The sequence below is a fragment of the Nerophis ophidion genome, linkage group LG01, assembly GCF_033978795.1.
Source record: "Nerophis ophidion isolate RoL-2023_Sa linkage group LG01, RoL_Noph_v1.0, whole genome shotgun sequence".
Taxonomy (NCBI): domain Eukaryota; kingdom Metazoa; phylum Chordata; class Actinopteri; order Syngnathiformes; family Syngnathidae; genus Nerophis; species Nerophis ophidion.
In genome coordinates, this window is record NC_084611.1 from 32,425,071 (window position 1) to 32,447,755 (window position 22,685).

At 42.4% G+C, this 22,685-nt stretch overlaps 1 protein-coding gene across 1 annotated transcript in view; it reads right to left on the reverse strand.

The window, feature by feature from the left end:
• Positions 1 to 18,393, reverse strand: part of mapk4 (mitogen-activated protein kinase 4) — a 34,677-nt gene extending 16,284 nt beyond the window's left edge. The window contains 4 exon segments of the mRNA XM_061900990.1: positions 2,379 to 2,554; positions 8,517 to 8,688; positions 8,690 to 9,238; positions 18,165 to 18,393. Coding sequence (XP_061756974.1) covers positions 2,379 to 2,554; positions 8,517 to 8,688; positions 8,690 to 8,947 — 606 coding nt within the window. The 5' untranslated portion in view covers positions 8,948 to 9,238; positions 18,165 to 18,393.
• Between the last annotated feature and the right edge of the window lie 4,292 nt (positions 18,394 to 22,685).

Sequence of the window (22,685 nt, forward strand, 5' to 3'; positions counted from 1 at the left end):
GGAGATGGGTCAGCAGCACAGAGATGTCCCCAACCGATGCACAGGCAAGCGGTCCACCCCGGGTCCCGACCTTTGGACAGCCAGCACTTCGTCCATGGCCACCGGACCAGTGCCCCCCCATCCCCCTCCACAAGGGCCGTTATAGTAACACTCTTAATGTGTGACTCAAACGAGAGAGTTGAGTCGAAAATAATACCCAGATTCTATACCGAGTCGCCCTGTGTAATTAATTGTTTGGTTGTCAAATGTTAAGGTTGTATTATTAAAAAGATGTCAGTGCCTAACAGGACCGATAATCAGCATTTCTGTTTTCTTGACGTTGAGTTGTAAAAAGTTAGCAGACATCCATTGTTTAATTTCATTAAGACACGCCTCCAGCTGACTACAATCCCGCGTGTTGGTCAGCTTTAGGGGCATGTAGAGTTGGGTGTCATCAGCATTTTAATAATATCCATCCATCCATTTTTTAACGCTTGTCCTTTTAGGGGTCTTTGGGGGTCACTGTAGCCTATCTCAGCTGCATTCGGACGGAAGGCGGTGTACACCCTGGACAAGTCGCCACCTCATCGAAGGGCCAACACAGATAGACACTCACATTCACACAAGGGCCAATTTAGTGTTGCCAATCAACCTATCCCCAGGTGCATGTTTTTGGAGGTGGGAGGAAGCCGGAGTACCCGGAGGGAACCCACGAAGTCACGGGGAGGACATGCAAACTATACACAGAAAGATCCCGAGCCGGGGATTGAACCCAGGACTACTCAGGACCTTCGTATTGCGAGGCAGATGCACTAACCCCTAAGTCTCCGTGCTGCCCCATTTTTTATAAAAAATAAATAATACATTTTGACTTGCGTTGAGTAAAATGACGACTTTTAGAAGTTTTTCTTGTGAAAGTGTGACCTTTATCTTGTGAAATTCCAACTCATTTTGCACATCAACCTTTTTTATGTTTGCGTAGTATGTATATATTATTAATGTTGTAAATACAAATCTTTAGATATCTAGAAAGGGTGGTCCGAAAGACGTAGGTATTATGCGGAGGTCTCAAGAAAGTGAGAAATACAAGAGCGTTTTTGTGTGTGTGTGTGTGTGTGTGTGTGTGTGTGTGTGCTCAGAGTCCTTGTGAAAGGTGATCGGCGTCAGCTCAGATCACAGGACAGCAGATCAGCTGGGTGCACACAGAGGGAGGGGGACCAGAGAACAAACGAGGAAGATTTAGGGGGGAAAGTTGATTCGTGGCAAACATTTACACGTTATATTTACTTTGTGTGATGTGTGCGAGTGTGCGTGTGTGTGCATGTGCATGTGTATATGTGATAACCCACTGCTAACTCTTCCCAGAAATGATTCATAAGAAAGACAGCAAGGAAAAAATGAACTGTAACAAAACATAATGACGATGATACAATTGTTCCTTACTGTATCTTTGAACTTTACACTGCAAAAAGTCAGTGTTCAAAAACAAAAACAAAAGTTACAAAAATTAGGGGTATTTAATATGAATTTACCAAAATGATCTGCCAAATAGAACAAGAAAATCTGGCTTGTCAAGACTTTCCAAAACAAGTAAAATGAGCTAACCTCAATGAACCCAAAAATACCTTAAAATAAGTATATTCTCACTAATAACAAGTGCACTTTTCTTGGTAGAAAAAAAGAGACCTTTTTGCTCAATATGTCTTAAATTAAGTAAATGCTAGTGTCATTATCTTGACATAATGATAAGCGCTCGGCATCAGGATTTTTTTTTTCATTCTTGAAGAAAGAAATTATTGCTTTAAAAAAAATTGTTTTATACTTGTGAGTGTTAATGACACAGCTTTGCATCAGTTGATATTCTAGTTTCAAGCATGTTTTACTCAATATAGGTTAGGAGTCGGCAACCTTCAGCATATACGTAGCCATTGGAGCTCATTTCCCCCCAAATAAAACCCACCTAGAGCCACGAACTCTGTTAGATTCCTAAAATGATGATAACACCACTTTTAGTTTCCTTACACGTGTGTTATAGCAGTGGTCCCCAACCACCGGGCCAAAGCTCGATTGGTACTAGGCCGCAGAATAATTTTTTATTATTATTATTTTTAATTAAATCAACATAAAAAACACAAGATACACTTACAATTAGTGCCCCAACCCAAAAAATCTCCCTTTTTCATGACAAAAAAAATAAAATTAAAATAAAAATAAAAAATCTCAGCAACAAACTGTAATATCTTACTGAGATCATTTAGGACCAAAACCCTTAAAACAAGCAAAACACTAACATAAAGTTTGCTTAGTGAGAAGAATGATCTTTTCAGACAGAAAATAAGCAAATATTACGCTTATTTGAGATATTTAATCTTACTTACATTTCAGTTTTTGCAGTGTACCTTGTGAGAATAGTGAGGGTCGACAATCCTGGCAAGGCCGAAGTCTCCGATCTTGAGCAGCAGTTGGTCAGTGTTGATGAAAATGTTGGCAGGTTTCAGGTCTCTGTGCAGCACGTTAGCCGAGTGGATGAACTTGAGTCCCCTCAGCAGCTGGTAGAAAAGCAGAGTAGCGTGGCCTGTGGAGGGTCAAAGAGGCCAAATCCCAATTTATTATTCCATCCAGTACACTTGAGCACAACATGTTTGTGTTCCCATCTGGAAACGTCTGCTGTTGCTGTATTCTGGCATCAAAAGGGTGCTCTGAGACACGCTGACCCTGGCCTCAACTTTTCCCGTTGACCTTTGACACTTGCAGGTTAATGTTGACCTTTTCCCGCCTTAGTTCCATGTCACTGTTCTGTGTGAACAGGCATTAGGTTTGGGCATTGTATGAATTTGGACGACTCCGGTTCCGATTCCTACGCTCTCCCCTCCCTAGATCAGTGGTTCTCAAATGGGGGTAGGCGTACCCCTGGGGGTACTTGATTAATTCCAAAATCCTTTATAAATATATTTATTGAATAATATTTTAACAAAATATGAATGTAAATGGTAAATGGGTTGTACTTGTATAGCGCTTTTCTACCCCTTTTTAAAGGGGAACGTTATGACCAGACCTATGTAAGCGTCAATATATACCTTGACGTTGCAGAAAAAAAGACCATATGTTTTTTTAACTGATTTCCGAACTCTAAAAGGGTGAATTTGGCGATTTAAACGCCTTTCAATTGTTCGCCTGTCGGAGCAATGACCTTCCACCCGTGACGTCACATCGTGAAGCGACCCGTCATTTTCTCAAACACATTACACACACCAAGTCAAATCAGCTCGGTTATTTTCCGTTTTTTTCGACTGTTTTCCGGTACCTTGGAGACATCATGCCTCGTCGGTGTGTTGTCGGAGGGTGTTACAACACGAACAGACACGGATTCAAGTTGCACCAGTGGTCAAAAGATGCGAAAGTCCCTCGTTTGTTCTGCACACTGTACCGACGACAGCTATACTACGACAGAGATGGCAAGAATGTGTGGATATCCCGCGACACTCAAAGCAGATGCATTTCCAACGATAAAGTCAACGAAATCACAAAGGTGAGTTTGTTGATGTTATTGACGTATGTGGCATGCTAATCAGACATATTTGGTCACGGCATGATGCATATTTGGTCACGGCATGATGCATAATGATGCATAATGATGCATCATTTGTAGCTATATTTGCATTCAGCCTTTTCCTCCACCCACATTTAATGCCAAACAAACACATACCAATCGTTGGTTAGAAGTCAATCGCTGAATTTGTCCGCACTTCCTCCCGTGCCGCTGTCGGTCGTGATATGGGTCAAAAGCTTCGGTTTCTTCTTTAATTTAGTTTTCGGTACCTGCCTCCACACTCCAACCATCGGTTTCAATACATGCGTAATCTGTTGAATCGCTTACGCCGCTGAAATCTGAGTCTGAATCCGAGCTACTATGCTATACCTTTCTGTACTACCCGCCATGTTTGTTTCTGGTGGCTTCACGCAGTGACGTCACAGGACAATAGACGGGTGGATATAGCGATGGTGCAAATCAGGCACTTTGAAGCCGTTTTTCGGGATTTTGCGTGATGGGTAAAATTTGGAGAAAAACTTCGAAAAACAAAATAAGCCACTGGGAACTGATTTTTATTGGTTTGAACCATTCAGAAATTGTGATAATGTTCCCCTTTAAGGAGCCCAAAGCGCTTTGACAGTATTTTCCACATTCGCCCATTCACACACACATTTACACACTGACGGTAGGAGCTGCCATGCAAGGCGCTCACCAGGACCCATCAGGAGCAAGGGTGAAGTGTCTTGCCCAAGGACACAACGGACGTGACTAGGATGGTAGAACCTGGGAATTGAAACAGTAACCCTCAGATTGCTGGCACAGTCACTCTACCAACTTTGCCATGCCTGAGTTCATAAACTGTGAAAAGAAATACAACAATGCAATATTCAGTGTTGACAGCTAGATTTTTGTGGACATGTTCCATAAATATTGATGTTAAAGATTTCTTTTTTTGTGAAGAAATGTTTTGAATTAAGTTCATGAATCCAGATGGATCTCTATTACAATCACCAAAGAGGGCACTTTAAGTTGATGATTACTTCTATGTGTAGAAATCTTTATTTACAATTGAATCACTTGTTTATTTTTCAACAAGTCTTTAGTTATTTTTCTATCTTTTTTTCCAAATAATACAAGAAAGACCACTACGAATGAGCAATATTTTGCATTGTTATACAATTTAATAAATCAGAAACTGATGACATAATGCTGTATTTTACTTCTTTATCTCTTTTTTTCAACCAAAAATGCTTTGCTCTGATTAGGGGGTACTTGAATTGAAAAAATGTTCACAGGGGGTACATCACTGAAAAAAGGTTAAGAACCACTGCCCTAGATCAGGGGTCGGCAACCTTTACCACTCAAAGAACCATTTTGACCCGTTTCACAAAGTGAAGAAAACAATGGGAGCCACATAACTCTTTTGAAAATTATAACGAAATAATACTGCATACAGAGTTTTTTTTTGCTTCGTGCTATGTATAAACCAGGGTTCTCAGACATGCGGCCCGCACCTTATAAGAAAATTAAATGTTAGTGCGGCCCACGAGTTTTATATGAATGACGCTTGACAGCGTCACACCTGCCAACCCTCCCAATTTTACCAGAAACTCCCGAATTGCAGAGTAATTATTCTCTGGAATGTACGCTGGTGTTCATTCAATGAACAATAATAAGGACATACAATGATGGCACTACCGGTAGCGCCCTCTACAGCTTGTACAAATAGCTTGCCAGCCCAAAGAATTGTTTGACGAGGCTATTACAGACACACGTAGTAGACTGCAAGGCATCCTTATTCAACAGCAATACAGGTCACACTGAGGGTGGCCGGTTAAACAACTTTAGCACTCTTACTAATATGCGCCACTCTGTGAACCCACACAAACAAAAATGACAAACACATTTCAGGAGAACACTAGCACCATAACACAACATAAACACGACAGAACAAATACCCAGAATCCCATATATCCTTGACTCTTCCGGGCTACATTACACACCCAGCTACCACCAACTCAACCCCCCCACCCCCACCCCTCCGTGCGTCGGTTGCACACAGGGTCTGTGTAAAAAGCAAAAGTTTATAAACAATCTGTTACTACTCGAATGTGGCTATTTGGGACCTCTGCGTCTACTTTACGCCCACAAAGGTAGTATTAAAGCTTAATGCCTGTGTAACAGGAGACTTAAGAGTCGACTCGGGTATTTTCCACCGAAGAAGGTAACGTTAGAACTGAGCACTGCCTGTGTGCAAGGGTATTATGCGATGCCAAAATCTCACTTCTCTCACAGTGTTGTTTGAAAGCAATTGTTTTTCAACTGTCATCTCATTATCTTATTTCAGTGTGAGGATGCACACAGGGTCTGTGTAAAAATAAAACGTTTATAAACAATCTGTTACTACTCGAATGTGGCAATTTGGGACCTCTATTTGTAGGCAACAAAAGTAATATTAAAGCTTAATGCCTGTGTAACAGGAGACATAAAAGTCGACTCGGGTATTTTTCACCGGAGAAGGTAATGTTAGAACTGATCACTGCCTGTGTGCAAGGGTATTATGCAATGCCAACAATTCACTTCTCTCAGTGTTGTTTGAAAGCAATTGTTGTTGCGACTGTCATCTCATTATCTGATTTCAGTGTGAGGATGCACACAGGGTCTGGGTAAAAACTAAAAGTTTATAAACAATCTGTTACCACTCGAATGTGGATTTTTGGGACCTCTGTGTGAAAGAAGAACCAAAACAAGAACCCATCTATTTGTAGGCAACAAAGGTAGTATTAAAGCTTAATGCCTGTGTATCAGGAGACTTAAAAGTCGACTCAGGTATTTTCCACCGGAGAAGGTAGTTTTTAGAACTGAACACTGCCTGTGTGCAAGGGTATTATGAGATTCCAAAAACTCACTTCTCTCTCAGTGTTGTTTACAAGCAATTGTTGTTGCGACTGTCATCTCATTATCTGATTTCAGTGTGAACACACAGTTTCAGAATTAGCCTGGGCTCTGTGTAAAAGGCAAAGGTAGATAAATAATGTGCTCATACTCGATTGTGGCTATTTGCGACCTCTGTGTGAATGAAGAACAATAAGTCTACTCAGCTATTTTCCGCCCACAAAGTTAGTATTAAAGCTTAATGCCTGTGTAACAGGAGCCTTAAGAGTCTCCTGATGATACACACAGGGTCTGTGTAAAAAGCAAAAATGGATAAACAATCTGATACTATTTGAATGTGGCTATTTGGGACCTCTGTTTGAAAGAAGACCCAGAACAAGAACCCGTCTATTTGAAGACAACAATGGTAGTATTAAATAAAGCTTGACGCTTATGTAAAAGGACAAGTAGGATTCAACCCAGCTATTTCACAACTGAGAAGGTAGTGTTAAAACTATATACTGTCTGTGTGGAAGGGTATTCTGCAATACCAAAGACTACTTTCTCTCACAGTATTATTTGAAAGCAATTGTTGTTGCAACTGTCATCTCATTTTCTGATTTCAGTATAAACACACAGTGGCAGCAATACACTTGGTTCTGTGTAAAAGGAAAATGTGGATGAATTATCTTTTGCTGAACGCAGCTATTTTGAGAGGACTGTGTAAAAAAGGATTGCACATGGCTATTTGGAAGCATGTGTAAAAAATGGCCGGCTATTTGAGGACTTTAAAGGTAGTCTGATCATTGCCTGTGTACAAAGGTAATCTGCAATGCTGGGACAGAGGTGTGTAGTTACACTGCAAAAATTGAAATCTAAGTAAGATTAAATATCTCAAACAAGGGTGATATTTGCTTATTTTCTTTCTGATAAGATAATTATTCTCACTAAGCAGATTTTATGTTAGTGTTTTATTTGTTTTAAGTGTTTTGGTCCTAAATGATCTCAGTAAGATATTACAGCTTGTTGCTGAGATTTGATGACCCTATATTAAGTAAAAAATGCTTGAAACTATTTTTTTCAAATGTCTAAAACACACCCAGCAATGGTGCACAGGAAGGCAGGGAAAAAGAGGGGAAAAGGCGGCCAAAATGTTCAAAAGTCACAATTGTGTCCAAAATATTTCCCCGGGTTCAAGTCCCACGAGTCCCGCCGCCGGCCGCACAAGTACAAGTAAAAAAAATTCCAAAACGCACCCAGCAAAGTCCCACGGGAAGGGGGGAGAAAAGTGAGAAAAGTCGGCAAAAATTTTCTAAATACCTACCCAGGTTCGAGTCCCACATGGGAACCCGGGTGGGATTTTTGAACATTTTACCGACTTTTCTCACTTTTCTCCCAGCCTTCCCGTGGGACTGTGCTGCGCCCGATTTGGACATTTTGGGCATCCCGGCCGGCGGTGGGACTCGTGGGACTCGAACCTGGGTAGGTATTTTGAACATTTTACAACTTTTGCTGACATTTCCAACTTTTATCCCCCCTCCCGCTGCGACTCGACTTGGTGTGTTATGGACATTTTGGGCATGCCGGGACTTGCGCGACCATACATAAGATTTTAAGTTTGAGTGTTTTACTTGTTTTAAGGGTTTTAGTCCTAAAGGATCTCAGTAAGATATTACAGCTTGTTGCTGAGATTTGATGACCTATATTGAGTAAAACATGCTTGAAACTAGAATATCAATAGTTGCAAAGTCTTCGACACTCACAAGTATAAAACTGCTTTTTTCAAAGTAATAATTTCATGACTTTGACACAATTGTGTCTCATATCAAAACAGAAGACAGTCAAATGGACTTTGCTGTTTTATCTTCAATGAAACAATAGAAAACACATACTCGTATAGTAGCACAGTTGTTATTAGTGAGAATATACTTATTTTAAGGTATTTTTGGGTTCATTCAGGTTAGCTAATTTTACTCGTTTTGGAAAGTCTTGACAAGCCAAATTTTCTTGTTCTATAGGCAGATAATTTTGCTTAGTTCAAGTAAAATACCCCTCATTTTTGTATTTTTTTTTTCTTGTTTTTGAACACTGACTTTTTTGCAGTGTAAACACATGATATGAATCAGAGTACCTGTAGATAGAGCTCCTTGCTCCAGCAATCTGGCCAAATCCATCTCCATGCACTCCTGGATCACATACAGAGCTCCCACCTGAACCGGATCTTTCGCCGGGGGTCTCCCGTAGGGTGCCAAAACCTCACGGACCTGGACTACGTTCTCATGGTGCAGCCGGCGGGCGATTTTTGACCTCCCTCAGTGCGTGCTTCACCGTCACAGCATCCCGCATCAGCAGCTTCTTAATGGCCACGCGTCGTCCCGTACGCTGGTCCATTGCTGATAGGACCAGACCGGTGCCACCAGCGCCGAGGGGCCGCAGGTCAACAAAGTGGGCGCTGAGGTCAAAGCCATGGGGGAAGTGTGAGGTGTCTTGTCTGGCCATGGCTGCTTCGTGGTTTGAGGTACTTTGGATTAGACGTCGTCTTGCTGGTGGATGTAAACGCATCCAGACATGTTTCTTCTTTGTCTGTACAGGGAGGTCAGGAGGAGGAAGTGGGTGGAGTCAGGTAAGATGTAAGACTCAATGATGTTGTCGTCCTCTTCATCCATGACGGCAAAAATGTGTACAGTGTCTTCTCGTGGTGTCCATAGACAACCAATGGTGGTGCAGCATAGTGTGTTTTAATCCGTTTGCAAATCTGCTTCCTGTTGCCTTTATGCTTGGCTTGGAGCGTGGGGGGTGGTCAGCATCCCACCAATAGTTGCGTCACTCAGGCCGGCACATCTGCTGCTGCTGCTGGGGGAGGAAGATGGATGAAAGTCACACAACAACAGAGTCTCAATTATAGAGGTGTTAGTGTCACATGGCAATATATGGCTGCCAAAGATCATCTACTTCAATATGACGCTTCGCTCTGAGCTGGTGCCAAACTATAGTCCTTGATGTCACACTCACTGGCCACAGTATTAGATACGCCTTCACAATATCATTAGAGCCAATAATAATAAGAGATTAGAGATGTCCAATATTATTTGCCGATAAATGCTTTAGAATGTAAAAAATCTGTATCGGTTTCTAAGTTATCGGTATCAGTTTCAAAAAGTGCAGAGCGCCAATAAACCTTAGAGACACTGTCTATTCGTGCTGCCACAGTCACATATGTGTCTTTTACACACATACACACACATGCACAAGGGAACGCAATGCATACTTGGTCAACAGCCATACAGGTTACACTGAGGGCGGCCGTATAAACAACTTTAACACTGATACAAATATGCGCCACACTGTGAACCCACACCCAACAAAAATGACAAACACATTTCGGGAGAACATCAGCACTGTAACACAACATAAACACAACAGAACACATACCCAAAATCCCTTGCAGCACTATCTTGAAGAGTTAACACCCCGTCCCCCACGCCCCCGCTGCCAAATTCGGAGGCCTCAAGGTTGGCAAGTATGCTCTAGTCAGTGACGTGCAGTCAGGGGAGGCCATCATGGAAAGAAAAAAAATGTAAGATAATTTTTTTTTAATTAAATTGTTATATGTATCTTGTGATTATACTTTAAAAAGTTATTTTCCATATAACTTCACCAGTTTTAGATTATTTTTATTCAAAAACGCTGAATTTTCACATTTGACATTGAAATACTGAGAAGAGACTTGCGGTGAGTCAGCAGCCAGTTGAGCCTCACCATGGATTGCGCAACGACGCGGCTAACTGCTGGCTGCTGTGCTGTGAGACCGTATTGCTATATAAACTATATTATACATTTCCATAGTTTAGTTAGCTGAGGTATATAATGTACAATGTATTTTGTCAACAACTGTATGTGTGTAACGTATTTCTTGTGCTGGGCAATCACAAAACGGCTGCGAAGATGCACTGTGTGAGGCACCTGTTCTCCCGCATCCTGGTGATAGAGGGCGCTAGTGATCCCAGAGAACATTCTTGCGAATACTCGGCTGCAGAATAAGTGACAACAAGCTGCAGTTAGCAAGTCAAGTGCAGCGGCAGGCAGCGATCGTTTATTTTTTCCTCTTTTAACATGGATGATTACATATCTTAAATAAAACCGTTTTCTAAACTGGACTTTCAATTGAAGCAGGAGGTAATAATTAAAGGAAGACCAACGCCGGAGCTAACAGGTTTGCTTCAGACAGTGATCTCCATCAAGACAGAGAGACTTTTAAAACCGAAGAAAGACAAGGAAGACTTCTATAAACAAGTTATCGATGCTTTTGTTCAGAAGGAACGGCGCATGGACTTCATTTATAAGTAAAGGTAAGATCATCATAACGTTTTTTTTTTATTAAATGTGCTTTTTTGTGTGCTACAGTTTGTATGTGTAAAGAATCCTGGTACGAGCTTTTAAACATAACCCGTTAACTGCTGGCAATCAAATGGTGAATAAGATACTGTTTAGGTTCATATGTTTATAAATCTGACTGTGATGAAGTCAGTGCCTCACCAGCCATGAACTCACCGCACGTCACTGGTGTGTATATATATATATATATATATATATAGATATATATATATATATATATATATATATATACATACTGTACATACATACACATACATACATATATATATATATATATATATATATATATATATATATATATATATATATATATATATATATATATATATATATATATATATATACACATGGAACCCATTTTCGTCATTCTAACAACGCAATTGAACTGTGGAAGAACTACCAGACCACTCCCCTCCCACCTCTCGAGATCCTCACTGCCCTGGGTGGAGAATGGCAGCCCATACCCGAACCTTGATGCAAAGCCCTTCACCCCCTTGTATGTGTGTGTGTGCATATATATATATATATATATGCACACACACACATATGGATGGTGTAGTGTGTCATACTTTTTGTAATTCATATCTTAACCCTGTAATTATTGGAAGGTATGTATAAACTACCAACCATGATAAAAATATGATTGTTAAATTGCCAGCTTTCAGATGTCGCTAGACTACCAAGGTTATATGCAGTAAATAACACAGACAAAATATTGCAGCCCCCCCTGACATAACACATTTTACTCTTTCATGTTTGTGTTCACCTCACAGTCGACGCAAAGTGCAAAGTGAGCTGAGAGACTGAGAAGGAGAAAGCTGGCTGCGTTGGTGTTGGTTGGGAGGTGCAGATCTGGACTTACTTTATAAATAATGCATCACCGCTGGAGACAACGCTTTTGTGTGAGTGTGTGAGTGAGTCTGTGTGTTTGAACTCACTCGTCGTTATTCTGCAGCTTATGCAACAGCAGCTGACTTTTCAAAATTAGTTCAATAGAACCATCACAACAGCATTGTTCAAAAAGGTGATGAAAACCGATGCATAAATACTACACCAGTGGTTCGCAAACTTTTTTCACCGAGTACCAGCTCAGAAGACACTTGGCTCTCCAAGTACCGCCATAATGACCTACATTAAAACACTATAGCGTAGTAGACCTAATTATTTATTAAAATTAACATTAAAAAAAGGGCAGAGGTTTTATTTGACAAGTTTAGTTCATATTTTGGCCACTGTAACATTACACACAGTTTGAACAGTAGCACTGTGTTTGAATAAAGGATAATAACACACTGTACTGTACTTTAATCAAGTGATTCTTTGGCATACCTCTAGGTCACGGGTGTCAAACTCAAGGCCCGGGGGCCAGATTTGCCCCGCAAACACCTGGAAATGTATCAATAAAGTACTTCATATTTTCTCACTAAATATAATACATTTTTGTCATTTTGACAGAGAAAATATATCTCCAGCTTGAAATTGCATACCTTTTAAACTTTAATATTATCCAATATTGCAACAAATATTACAGTATATTACCATACTTTCCAAACAGGTTTTTGTCCAAATAAAAATACTTAACTTCACAGCAAACTAAGCCATCAAATTAATAAAAATGACAATACATTTTACATTCTTTACAGCATCCATCCATCCATTTTTCACGGCGTATCTCAATTTCAGGTCACTGGAGCCTACAGCATATCCAATGTAAGTTGAAAAAAAACTACAGTTTTTTTGCGTAAAAATTTTGTGGACTGAGCTGCCAGTTTTTGACTGCAAAATCTGCGGTTGTTGTTTTTAACGGTGTCTTACTGTAAATGGAAAGATAGTACATTTGTTCTTTACGGAAGATAAACTGGCAGCTAAGTTGCCAGAATAAAAAAAGAACTTGCACTGTTTTTCCATTAACAATATAATGTTGTAAAAACCAATGTCAATTTAACACAAAAATTCTTGCAACTAAGCAGCCAGCTTTTTTCTTGAAATCCCCCCACGCTTCCCCCCCCCCCCAAAAAAAACAGTGGTATTGTTTTTCCATTTACCGTAAAATGTTGTGAAAAAAAACAAACACTATATTTTACAGTAAAATTTTGCAAGTGTAACATCCATCCATCCATCCATTTTCTGCCGCTTATTCCCGTTCGGGGTCGCGGGGGGCGCTGGCGCCTATCTCAGCTACAATCGGGCGGAAGGCGGAGTACACCCTGGACAAGTCGCCACCTCATCGCAGGGCCAACACAGATAGACAGACAACATTCACACTCACATTCACACACTAGGGCCAATTTAGTGTTGCCAATCAACCTATCCCCAGGTGCATGTCTTTGGAAGTGGGAGGAAGCTGGAGTACCCGGAGGGAACCCACGCATTCACGGGGAGAACATGCAAACTCCACACAGAAAGATCCCGAGCCTGGATTTGAACCCAGGACTGCAGGACCTTCGTATTGTGAGGCAGACGCACTAACCCCTCTGCCACCGTGAAGCCCTCAAGTAACATTTTTACAGCAAAATCGACAGTCTACTTAAAACCCATCCATCCATCCATTTCTTACCGCTTATTTGCTTTGGGGTCGCGGGTCTACTTAAAAAAATTTATATAATTAATAATGACATCTAGAGGCAAAGTCATACATTATTCGCTGTTACAAGTCGCCCTCTGATGGCAGCCATAACTGCGAATCATTGCTATACACCAATGGTCCCCAACATTTTTTGCACCATGGATCTGTTTAATGTAGGCATTATTTTCAGGGACCAGTTTCCCATTTGTGAAAAAAAACAGTTCACTGTAACACTGAATTAGTGGAAGCCCTGGGCTTGTTTCTTTACAATGAAATGCTGATGGTAATCAGCCTTTGGCTACCATCTGTCACATTTATAATTCATATGTTCATTAATGTGTATTGTATCATGTCACAAAGTTAGAACAAATGGCAACTTCCTATGAGGAGTATTATTGTACATCTATAAACAAGCTCATTGGTGTGTCTAGTGCACAGGTGTCAAACTCAAGGCCCGCGGGCCAGATACGTCCCGCCACTTCATTTTATATGGCCCGCAAAAGCCTGGAAGTATGTTATATTTTCTTACTAAAGGCATAGGGTTTTTTTTTAGTTTAACAGGGAAAAAATAGTTTCCAATATTGCAAAAAATATTATATTAGCTAAATTTGTTGGTCAAAATCCAAAGAAATACTTAAATATCTGCTTAACTTGTGGTTTCGAAGCAAGTTATCCATCAAATTGTACACTAAAAAAGACCAATAGATTTTATTGTAAAATTTAGGGATTTTTTTTTTTTACAGCATATTACTAAGTTGAAAAAAAAAAAATGACCGATGTTTTTTCACAGTAAAATTCTGTCCACTGAGCTGTCAGTTTTAGTTTTGTTTTTTAAATCCGCGGTTGATAATTTTATGGTACCACATTTTATTATGGTAAAAAATTTGGCAGCTAAGTTGCCAAAATAAAATTAAACGGCACTCCTGTATTTCAATTTACAGTAATATGTTGTAAAAATAATTATAATAAAATAACACCATATATTTTACGGTAAAAGTTTGGCAAGTAAGCTGCCTTTTTTTTTTCCTGTAAAGAACAGTGGTCAAATCCACAGATTTGTTTTACTCTTCAAGTAAAAAAAAAAGTTAAATATTTAAATCAATTATTTACTGTTACAAGTGGCCCTCTATTGGCAGCCATGACCATACTTGCCAACCCTCCCGATTTTCGCGGGAGACTTCCTCCTCTCTGAGCTGCCACCTTAACGTGGTAGAGGAGTTTGCGTGTCCCAATGATTCTTGGAGCTATGTTGTCCGGGGGCTTCTATGCCCCCTGGTAGGGTCTCCCAAGACAAACTTGTCCTAGGTGAGGGATCAGACAACGAGCAGCTCGAAGACCTCTATGAATAACACAACAAAAGGACTCAGATTTCCCCCGCCCGGACGCGGGTCTACGGGGCCCCCTTCTGGAGCCGGGCCCGGTGTTGGGGCACGATGGCGAGCACCTGGTGGCCGGGCCTGTTCCCATGGGGCCCGGTCGGGCACAGCCTAAAGAGGCAACGTGGGTTCCCCCTCCAATGGGCTCACCACCCATAGCAGGGGCCATAGAGGTCGGTAGCAGTGTTAGCTGGGTGGCAGCCGAAGGCAGGGCACTTGGCAGTCCGATCCTCGGCTACATAAGCTAGCTCTTGGGACGTGGAACGTCACCTCACTGGGGGAGAAGGAGCCTGAGCTAGTGCGCGAGGTAGAGAAGTTCCGGCTGGACGCACAGCAAGGGCTCTGGAACCACTTCTCTCGAGAGGGACTGGACTCTCTTCCACTCTGGCGTTGCCGGCAGTGAAAGGCGACGAGCTGGGGTAGCAATTCTTGTTTACCCCTGGCTCAAAGCCTGCACGTTTGAGTTCAACCCATTGGATGAGAGGGAAGCCTCCCTCCGCCTTCGAGTGGGGGGACGGGTCCTGACTGTTGTTTGTGCTTACGCACCAAACACCAGTTCAGAGTACCCACCCTTTTTGGGTACACTCGAGGGAGTACTGGAAAGTTCTTCCCCGGTTGATTCCCTTGTCCTACTGGGTGACTTCAACGCTCATGTTGGCAACGACAGTAAAACCTGGACTTTTGTGCTCGTCACAGAATGTCCGTAACAAACACCATTTTCAAACATAAGGGTGTCTATATGTGCACTTGGCACCAGGACACCCTAGGCCGCAGTTCCATGATCGACTTTGTAGTTGTGTCATCGGATTTGCAGCCTCATGTTTTGGACACCAGGGTGGAGAGAGGGGCGGAGCTTTCAACTGATCACCACCTGGTGGTGAGTTGGCTGCGATGGTGGGGGAGGATGCCGGACAGACCTGGCAGGCCCAAACGAATTGTGAGGGTCTGCTGGGAACGTCTGGCAGAGTCTCCTGTCAGAGAGAGTTTCAATTCCCACCTCCGGAAGAACTTTGAACATGTCACGAGGGAGGTGCTGGATATTGAGTCCGAGTGGACCATGTTCCGCACCTCTATTGTCGAGGCGGCCGATTGGTGCTGTGGCCGTAAGGTAGTTGGTCCCTATCGGGGCGGTAATCCTAGAACCCGTTGGTGGACACCAGCGGTGAGGGATGCTGTCAAGCTGAAGAAGGAGTCCTATTGTGTTCTTTTGGCTCATAGGACTCCGGAGGCAGTGGACAGGTACCGACGGGCCAAGCTGTGTTCAGCTTCAGCGGTCGCGGAGGCAAAAACTCAGACATGGGAGGAGTTCGGGGAAACCAAGGAAAACGACTTCCGGACGGCTTCGAAGCGATTCTGGACCACCATCCGCTGCCTCAGGAAGGGGAAGCAGTACACTATCAACACCGTGTGTGGTGCGGATGGTGATCTGCTGACCTCAACTGCGGATGTTGTGGATAGGTGGAAGGAATACTTCGAAGACCTCCTCAATCCCACCAACATGTCTTCCTATGAGGAAGCATTGCTGTTGGAATCTGTGGTGGGCTCTCCTATTTCTTGTGCTGAGGTTGCTGAGGTAGTTAAAAACCTCCTCGGTGGCAAGGCCCCGGGGGTGGATGAGACCCGCCCGGAGTTCCTTAAAGCTCTGGAGGCTGTGGGGCTGTCTTGGTTGACAAGACTCTGCAGCATCGGGGGCGTTACCTCTGGATTGGCAGACTGGGGTGGTGGTCCCTTTCTTTAAGAAGGGGGACCAGAGGGTATGTTCCAACTATCGTGGAATCACACTCCTCAGCCTTCCTGGTAAGGTTTATTCAGGTGTACTGGAGAGGAGGCTACGCCGGATAGTCGAACCTCGGATTCAGGAGGAACAGTGTGGTTTTCGTCCTGGTCGTGGAACTGTGGACCAGCTCTATACTCTCGGCAGGGTCCTTGAGGGTGCATGGGAGTTTGCCCAACCAGTCTACATGGGTTTTGTGGACTTGGAGAAGGCATTTGACCGTGTCCCCCGGGAAGTTCTGTGGGGAGTGCTCAGAGAGTATGGGTTGTCGGACTGTCTGATTGTGGCGGTTCGCTCCCTGTACGATCAGTGTCAGAGGTTGGTCCGCATTGCCGGCAGTATATCGGACACGTTTCTAGTGAGGGTTGGACTCCGCCAAGGCTGTCCTTTGTCACCGATTCTGTTCATAATATTTATGGACAGAATTTCTAGGCGCAGTCAAGGCGTTGAGGGGTTCCGATTTGGTGGCCGCGGGATTAGGTCTCTGCTTTTTGCAGACGATGTGGTCCTGATGGCTTCATCTGGCCGGGATCTTCAGCTCTCACTGGATTGGTTCGCAGCAGAGTGTGAAGCGACCGTAATGAGAATCAGCACCTCCAAGTCCGAGTCCATGGTTCTCGCCCGGAAAAGGGTGGAGTGCCATCTCCGGGTTGGACAACTATTTAATGTAGCTCAGACTTTTATGTGTGTGTATATGTGTAAATAAATGAATACTGAAATTCAAGTATATCTTCTATATATATATGTATATATACATATATATAAATATATATACATATACATATATATATATATATATAATATAGCTAGAATTTACTGAAAGTCAAGTATTTCTTACATATATATATATATATATATATATATATATATATATATATATATATATATATATATATATATATATATATAAGAAATATTTGAATTTCAGTGCTATAAATATACTCCTCCCCCCTTAACAGCCAACCGTCCCCAGTCCCCACCCCCAAAGAAAAAAAACATAATCTCCGGAATTCGGAGGTCTCACGGTTGGCAAGTATGGCCATGACTGCGGTGTGACCCTCAATGAAAACAAGTTTGACACCCCTGGCCAAAGTTAAGTTGGAGAAAATGCAGTCCTTTATAAGTTATTTAACGTTTCGTCCGGGGCCGGTAGCAAATGCTTCACGGACCGGTCCTAGTCCCCGGACCGGTGGTTGGGGACCACTGTAATACACGACTAGTCGACAAGAAGTGCCTTACCTCTGGCTCACACAGTCATTAATGTGAGTTAACTGCTTTTTACACTTGTATTACACTTAACAATACATCCTGTCAAAGGCAGTGCATGTTGTATATTTTAGTTCACTACTTTTTCATGCCAGGTAATAAAAAAAAGAAAAAAAAGTCTAAATGTGGGTTAAAACAACATATGACATTTTTTTTTTAAATGTTTTGAATTAAGAAAAAATCTAGGAACTGATTGCGTTGGACTTTAGAGGGTCTGTGTATTTGCAGGTGTCAGCACACTGGCTTGATGCAGCAGCTGCCGGTGTGTGTGTGTGTGTGTGTGTGTGTGTGTGCCTTTAAACTAGCCAAACAATGAATACTGCATCCCCTAAAACGTATAAAGAAGCGGTTGAAAAAAAAAAAGTGCAGAAGTCGATAACACTATAACCGTATCAGACTCACCGGAGTATCACGTCAGCCCGTCCGTCTGCACACAAAAGATCCGATGAAAGGATAAAGACAAAACCCCTGAGTTTTCATAGCGGAAAAAAAAGTCTAAATCAAGCAATGCACCCCCTTATCCGGATACATGTGTGTAAGACGAGGATGATACCGGAGGTGGTGGGAGACCAGACAGCCATCAGCTGGGATCGATCCGTTAGATGAGAGGAGATAAAGAAACGGAGGCTGGTGAGGAGTCGAGACAGCCTGATGTGTGGCCGCCCTGAGGGAGGGGAGAGAGAGAGAGAGAGAGGGAGAGAGAGAGAGAGAGAGAGAGAGAGAGGGAGAGAGAGAGAGAGAGAGAGAGAGAGGGAGAGAGAGAGAGAGAGAGAGCCCGTCTCACATCTCATGTTTTCCCACAATTCCATCTGCTCAGTCTGGGAGTCCCAGCAGCATCATCAGCATCAGCAGCAGGCTGACCTCACCTCAACTTTCCTTTTCATCTTTGGCGAATGACTTCTAAACCTGTGAACTGAGCACACTAACGCAATCACATGCATTAAAAAGCAAAGTGAAAAAAAGTGACACTTACTTTGTGAGGGCAGTATCGTCAACGGTATCATTGCAGATCTACTGGCGGCTAAGACACCCAAAGGGGAACTGCACTATTTTTTTTGTGGTACTTTGCCAATCGTTCGTAATCGTTATGTACGGAGCCCCTAAAGCAGATCTGGGCACATTAAGGCCCAGATGCCACATGCGACCCGTTGAGTTTATCAATCTGGCCCGCAGGACATTCCCAAATACATTTTTTACATCTTTAAAGAGGAACATTATCACAATTTCAGAAGGGTTAAAACCAATAAAAATCTGTTCCCAGTGGCTTATTTTATTTTTCGAAGTTTTTTTCCAAATTTTACCCATCCCGGAATATCCCGAAAAAAGGCTTTAAAGTGCCTGATTTTCGCTATCTGCGAAGCCACCGTCCATTTTCCTGTGACGTCATCCAGTGATGCCATAACAAACAACATGGCGGATACCACAGCAAGATATAGCGACGTTAGCTCGGATTCAGACTCGGATTTCAGCGGCTCAAGCGATTCAACAGATTACGCATGTATTGAAACGGATGGCTGGGGTTTGGAGGCAGATAGCGAAAACGAAATTGAAGAAGAAACTGAAGCTATTGAGCGAATAGCTATTGACGCTATTCGGCCATGTCTGCCGTAAAATGTGCAGACCAAACGATCGGGACTTTCTCATTGACACTGGAGCAACTTAAATCAGTCGATTGGTAGTGTTTGTTTGGCATTAAATGTGGGTGGAGGGAAAGGCTGGATGCAAATATAGCTACAAATGTACATACAGCTAGCCTAAATAGCGTGTTAGTATCGATTAGCAGGCAGTCATGCCGCGACCAAATATTGTATGTCTGATTAGCACATAAGTCAATAACATCAACAAAACTCACCTTTGTGATTTCGTTGACTTAATCGTTGGAAATGCATCTGCTTTGAGTGTCGCAGGGTATCCATTCATCTCTGTGCCATCTCTCTCGTAGCATCGCCGGTAAAATGTGCGGACCAAACGAGGGACTTTCGCATCTCTTGACACTGGAGCAACTTAAATCCATCGATTGGTATGTGTTTGTTTGGCATTAAATATGGGTGGAGGGAAAGGCTGGATGCAAATATAGCTACAAATGAGGCATAACGATGCAATATGTACATACAGCTAGCCTAAATAGCATGTTAGCATCGATTAACATGCCGTGCTAATCGATGAGCATTTTACGTAAATCAACTTAAATCTGTCCCTGATCGTGTTGTTACACCCTCCGACAACACACCGACGAGGCATGATGTCTCCAAGGTACAGGAAAACAGTCGAAAAAAACGGAAAATAACAGAGCTGATTTGATTTGCTACGTGTAATGTGTTTGAGGAAATGGCGTTGACTACCTAGGTGACATCACGTTTTGACGTCATCGCTCGGAGAGCAAATAATAGAAAAGCGTTTAATTCGCCAAAATTCACCCATTTAGAGTTCGGAAATCGGTTAAAAAAATATATGGTCTTTTTTCTGCAACATCAAGGTATATATTGACGCTTACATAGGTCTGGTGATAATGTTCCCCTTTAAGATGGAAAGTGTAGCTGCCATTATGATGTTTTCTAAAGACCGTAAGTCTTGAACTATACAAAGTATTTCAATGGTTTGAATCTGCGCTTAAGGATGATATAACAGTTACTCTGGTCATCTAATTAGTTACTATGGTCATCTAGTTAGTATGGTAATGTAAGTCACAGCAGCTCAGACAAGGCACCAAGCAGTGTGGGTGGGGAGCGTTTCCACAGATGCGAAAGGAGATTTTCACAACATAGTTCTAAAGCAGATTGCAGGTGGGTTTATTTTGGACCCTTCGCGTTCATATTTCACTGTTTGTTGCGTTTCACTTGATTGTAAAATGTGTTAATCGAAAGGGGGTGGGACGTTTATATTTTTTCAATATTCAGTGTTTTATCCTTCATAGAAAAATGTAAAATTCCATTATGTTTTTTAAGGATGTTTGTCATAACGTTTTTAACATTCAATCAGACATTATTGTGAGGTTTTGTATAAGTATTCATAAAAAGAAACATACAGGCCCCCAAGCACATTTTTTCTCTAAATGTGGCCTCCCGAGTCAAACTAATTGACCAGGCATGCCCAAAGGGACATGGAGTGGATACAAATGTTTTGCGAGATTTCGCAAAAGTTTTTTTTTCCTATTGGCCTAACATATAAAAAGTATTGAGTGACCTCGCAAATGTATTGCGAGATCTCGCAAAAGATTTTTTTCCTATGTGAGTGAGCCGGAAGTAAAACAGACAGAGCGATGGTGAACCGGAAGTGAAACAGACAAAGCGATGGAGGAGCCTACCCATCGTCTGTGGGAGGAGTTTATTGACTTCTATTTTAGTATTGGCGTAACATATAAAGACATCAAATCGTATTATGGTTCCACAACAGAGCACATATGATGGGGTAGGCTCCTGCTCCTCCATCGCTGTGTCGGTTTCACTTACGGTTCACCATCGCTGTGTTTTTTTCACTTACGGTTCACCATCGCTGAGTCAGTTTCACTTCCGGCTCACTGACATAGGAAAAAAACCTTTTGCGAGATCTCGCCCAAAAATTGTTTTCTATATCAGTGAACCGCAAGTAAAACAGACACAGCGATGGAGGAGCCTACCCATTGTCCTTGGGAGAAGTTTATTGATTTCTATTTTGGTATTGGCATATAAACATATAAAGACATCTAATCGTATTATGGTCCCACAACAAAGCACAGATAATGGGGTAGGTTCCAGCTCCTCATCGCTGTGTCGGTTATACTTCTGGTTCACCATCGCTGTGTTTGTTTCACTTCTGGTTCACCATCACTGTGTCTGTTTTACTTCCGGCTCACTGACTTAGGAAAAAAAACTTTTGCGAGATTTCGCAAAAAGTATTGCGAGATCTCGCAAAACATCCATATCCCTTTAGGGGAGGGGTCTCAAACTCAATTTACCTGGGGTCCCAACAAAAACCCAACAAATAACGGTTCGAATTGGTCCAGGTTATCGGGGACTGTTATTACTGACGGACAGGTGTCGCGGTGTGACTGCAGCCAGGCACGTAAGAAAACCCTCATCTCCATGGCAACGTCTGTTGCTTTCACTCATTTGCCGCTTTTCCACTAACACAGGGGTAGGCCACTCAGAACGTTGAAAGAGCCATTTTGGACTCAAATAACACAACGCTGTCAAGCGCCATTCATATAAAACTCGCCAATCATTTGTTTGAGTATTCTTCGGTCAAATTCAGTTATAAATTATTTGTACATTGAACTGGCTTGTGCTGGGTATCACAACTGCTTTTATTGAAAAAATGAGAACTGAAGTCTGTCCTCAAATTTCCTCCAGATAAATTCTAACAAAATGGAAAACTGACATCCATCCATCCATCCATTTTCTACCGCTTATTCCCTTTCGGGGTCGCGGGGGGCGCTGGCGCCTATCTCAGCTACAATCGGGCGGAAGGCAGGGTACACCCTGGACAAGTCGCCACCTCATCACAGGGCCAACACAGATAGACAGACAACATTCACACTCACATTCACACACTAGGGCCAATTTAGTGTTGCCAATCAACCTATCCCCAGGTGCATGTCTTTGGAAGTGGGAGGAAGCCGGAGTACCCGGAGGGAACCCACGCATTCACGGGGAGAACATGCAAACTCCACACAGAAAGATCCCGAGCCTGGATTTGAACCCAGGACTGCAGGAACTTCGTATTGTGAGGCAGACGCACTAACCCCTCTGACAATTGCTCCCAATAAAAAAGATCCCCCTGATCAAGAACTCCCTTGGTGCTCTGAGTGATTCTGTTAAAAGCAGCCTCAGAAACCTGGGGGTTGTGTTTGATCAGCCCATGTCTTTGGAGGGTCACTGTCGTCAAATGACCAAAAACTGCTTTTATCATCTCAGAAAAATTTCTAAAGTGAGAAATTTGTTGTCA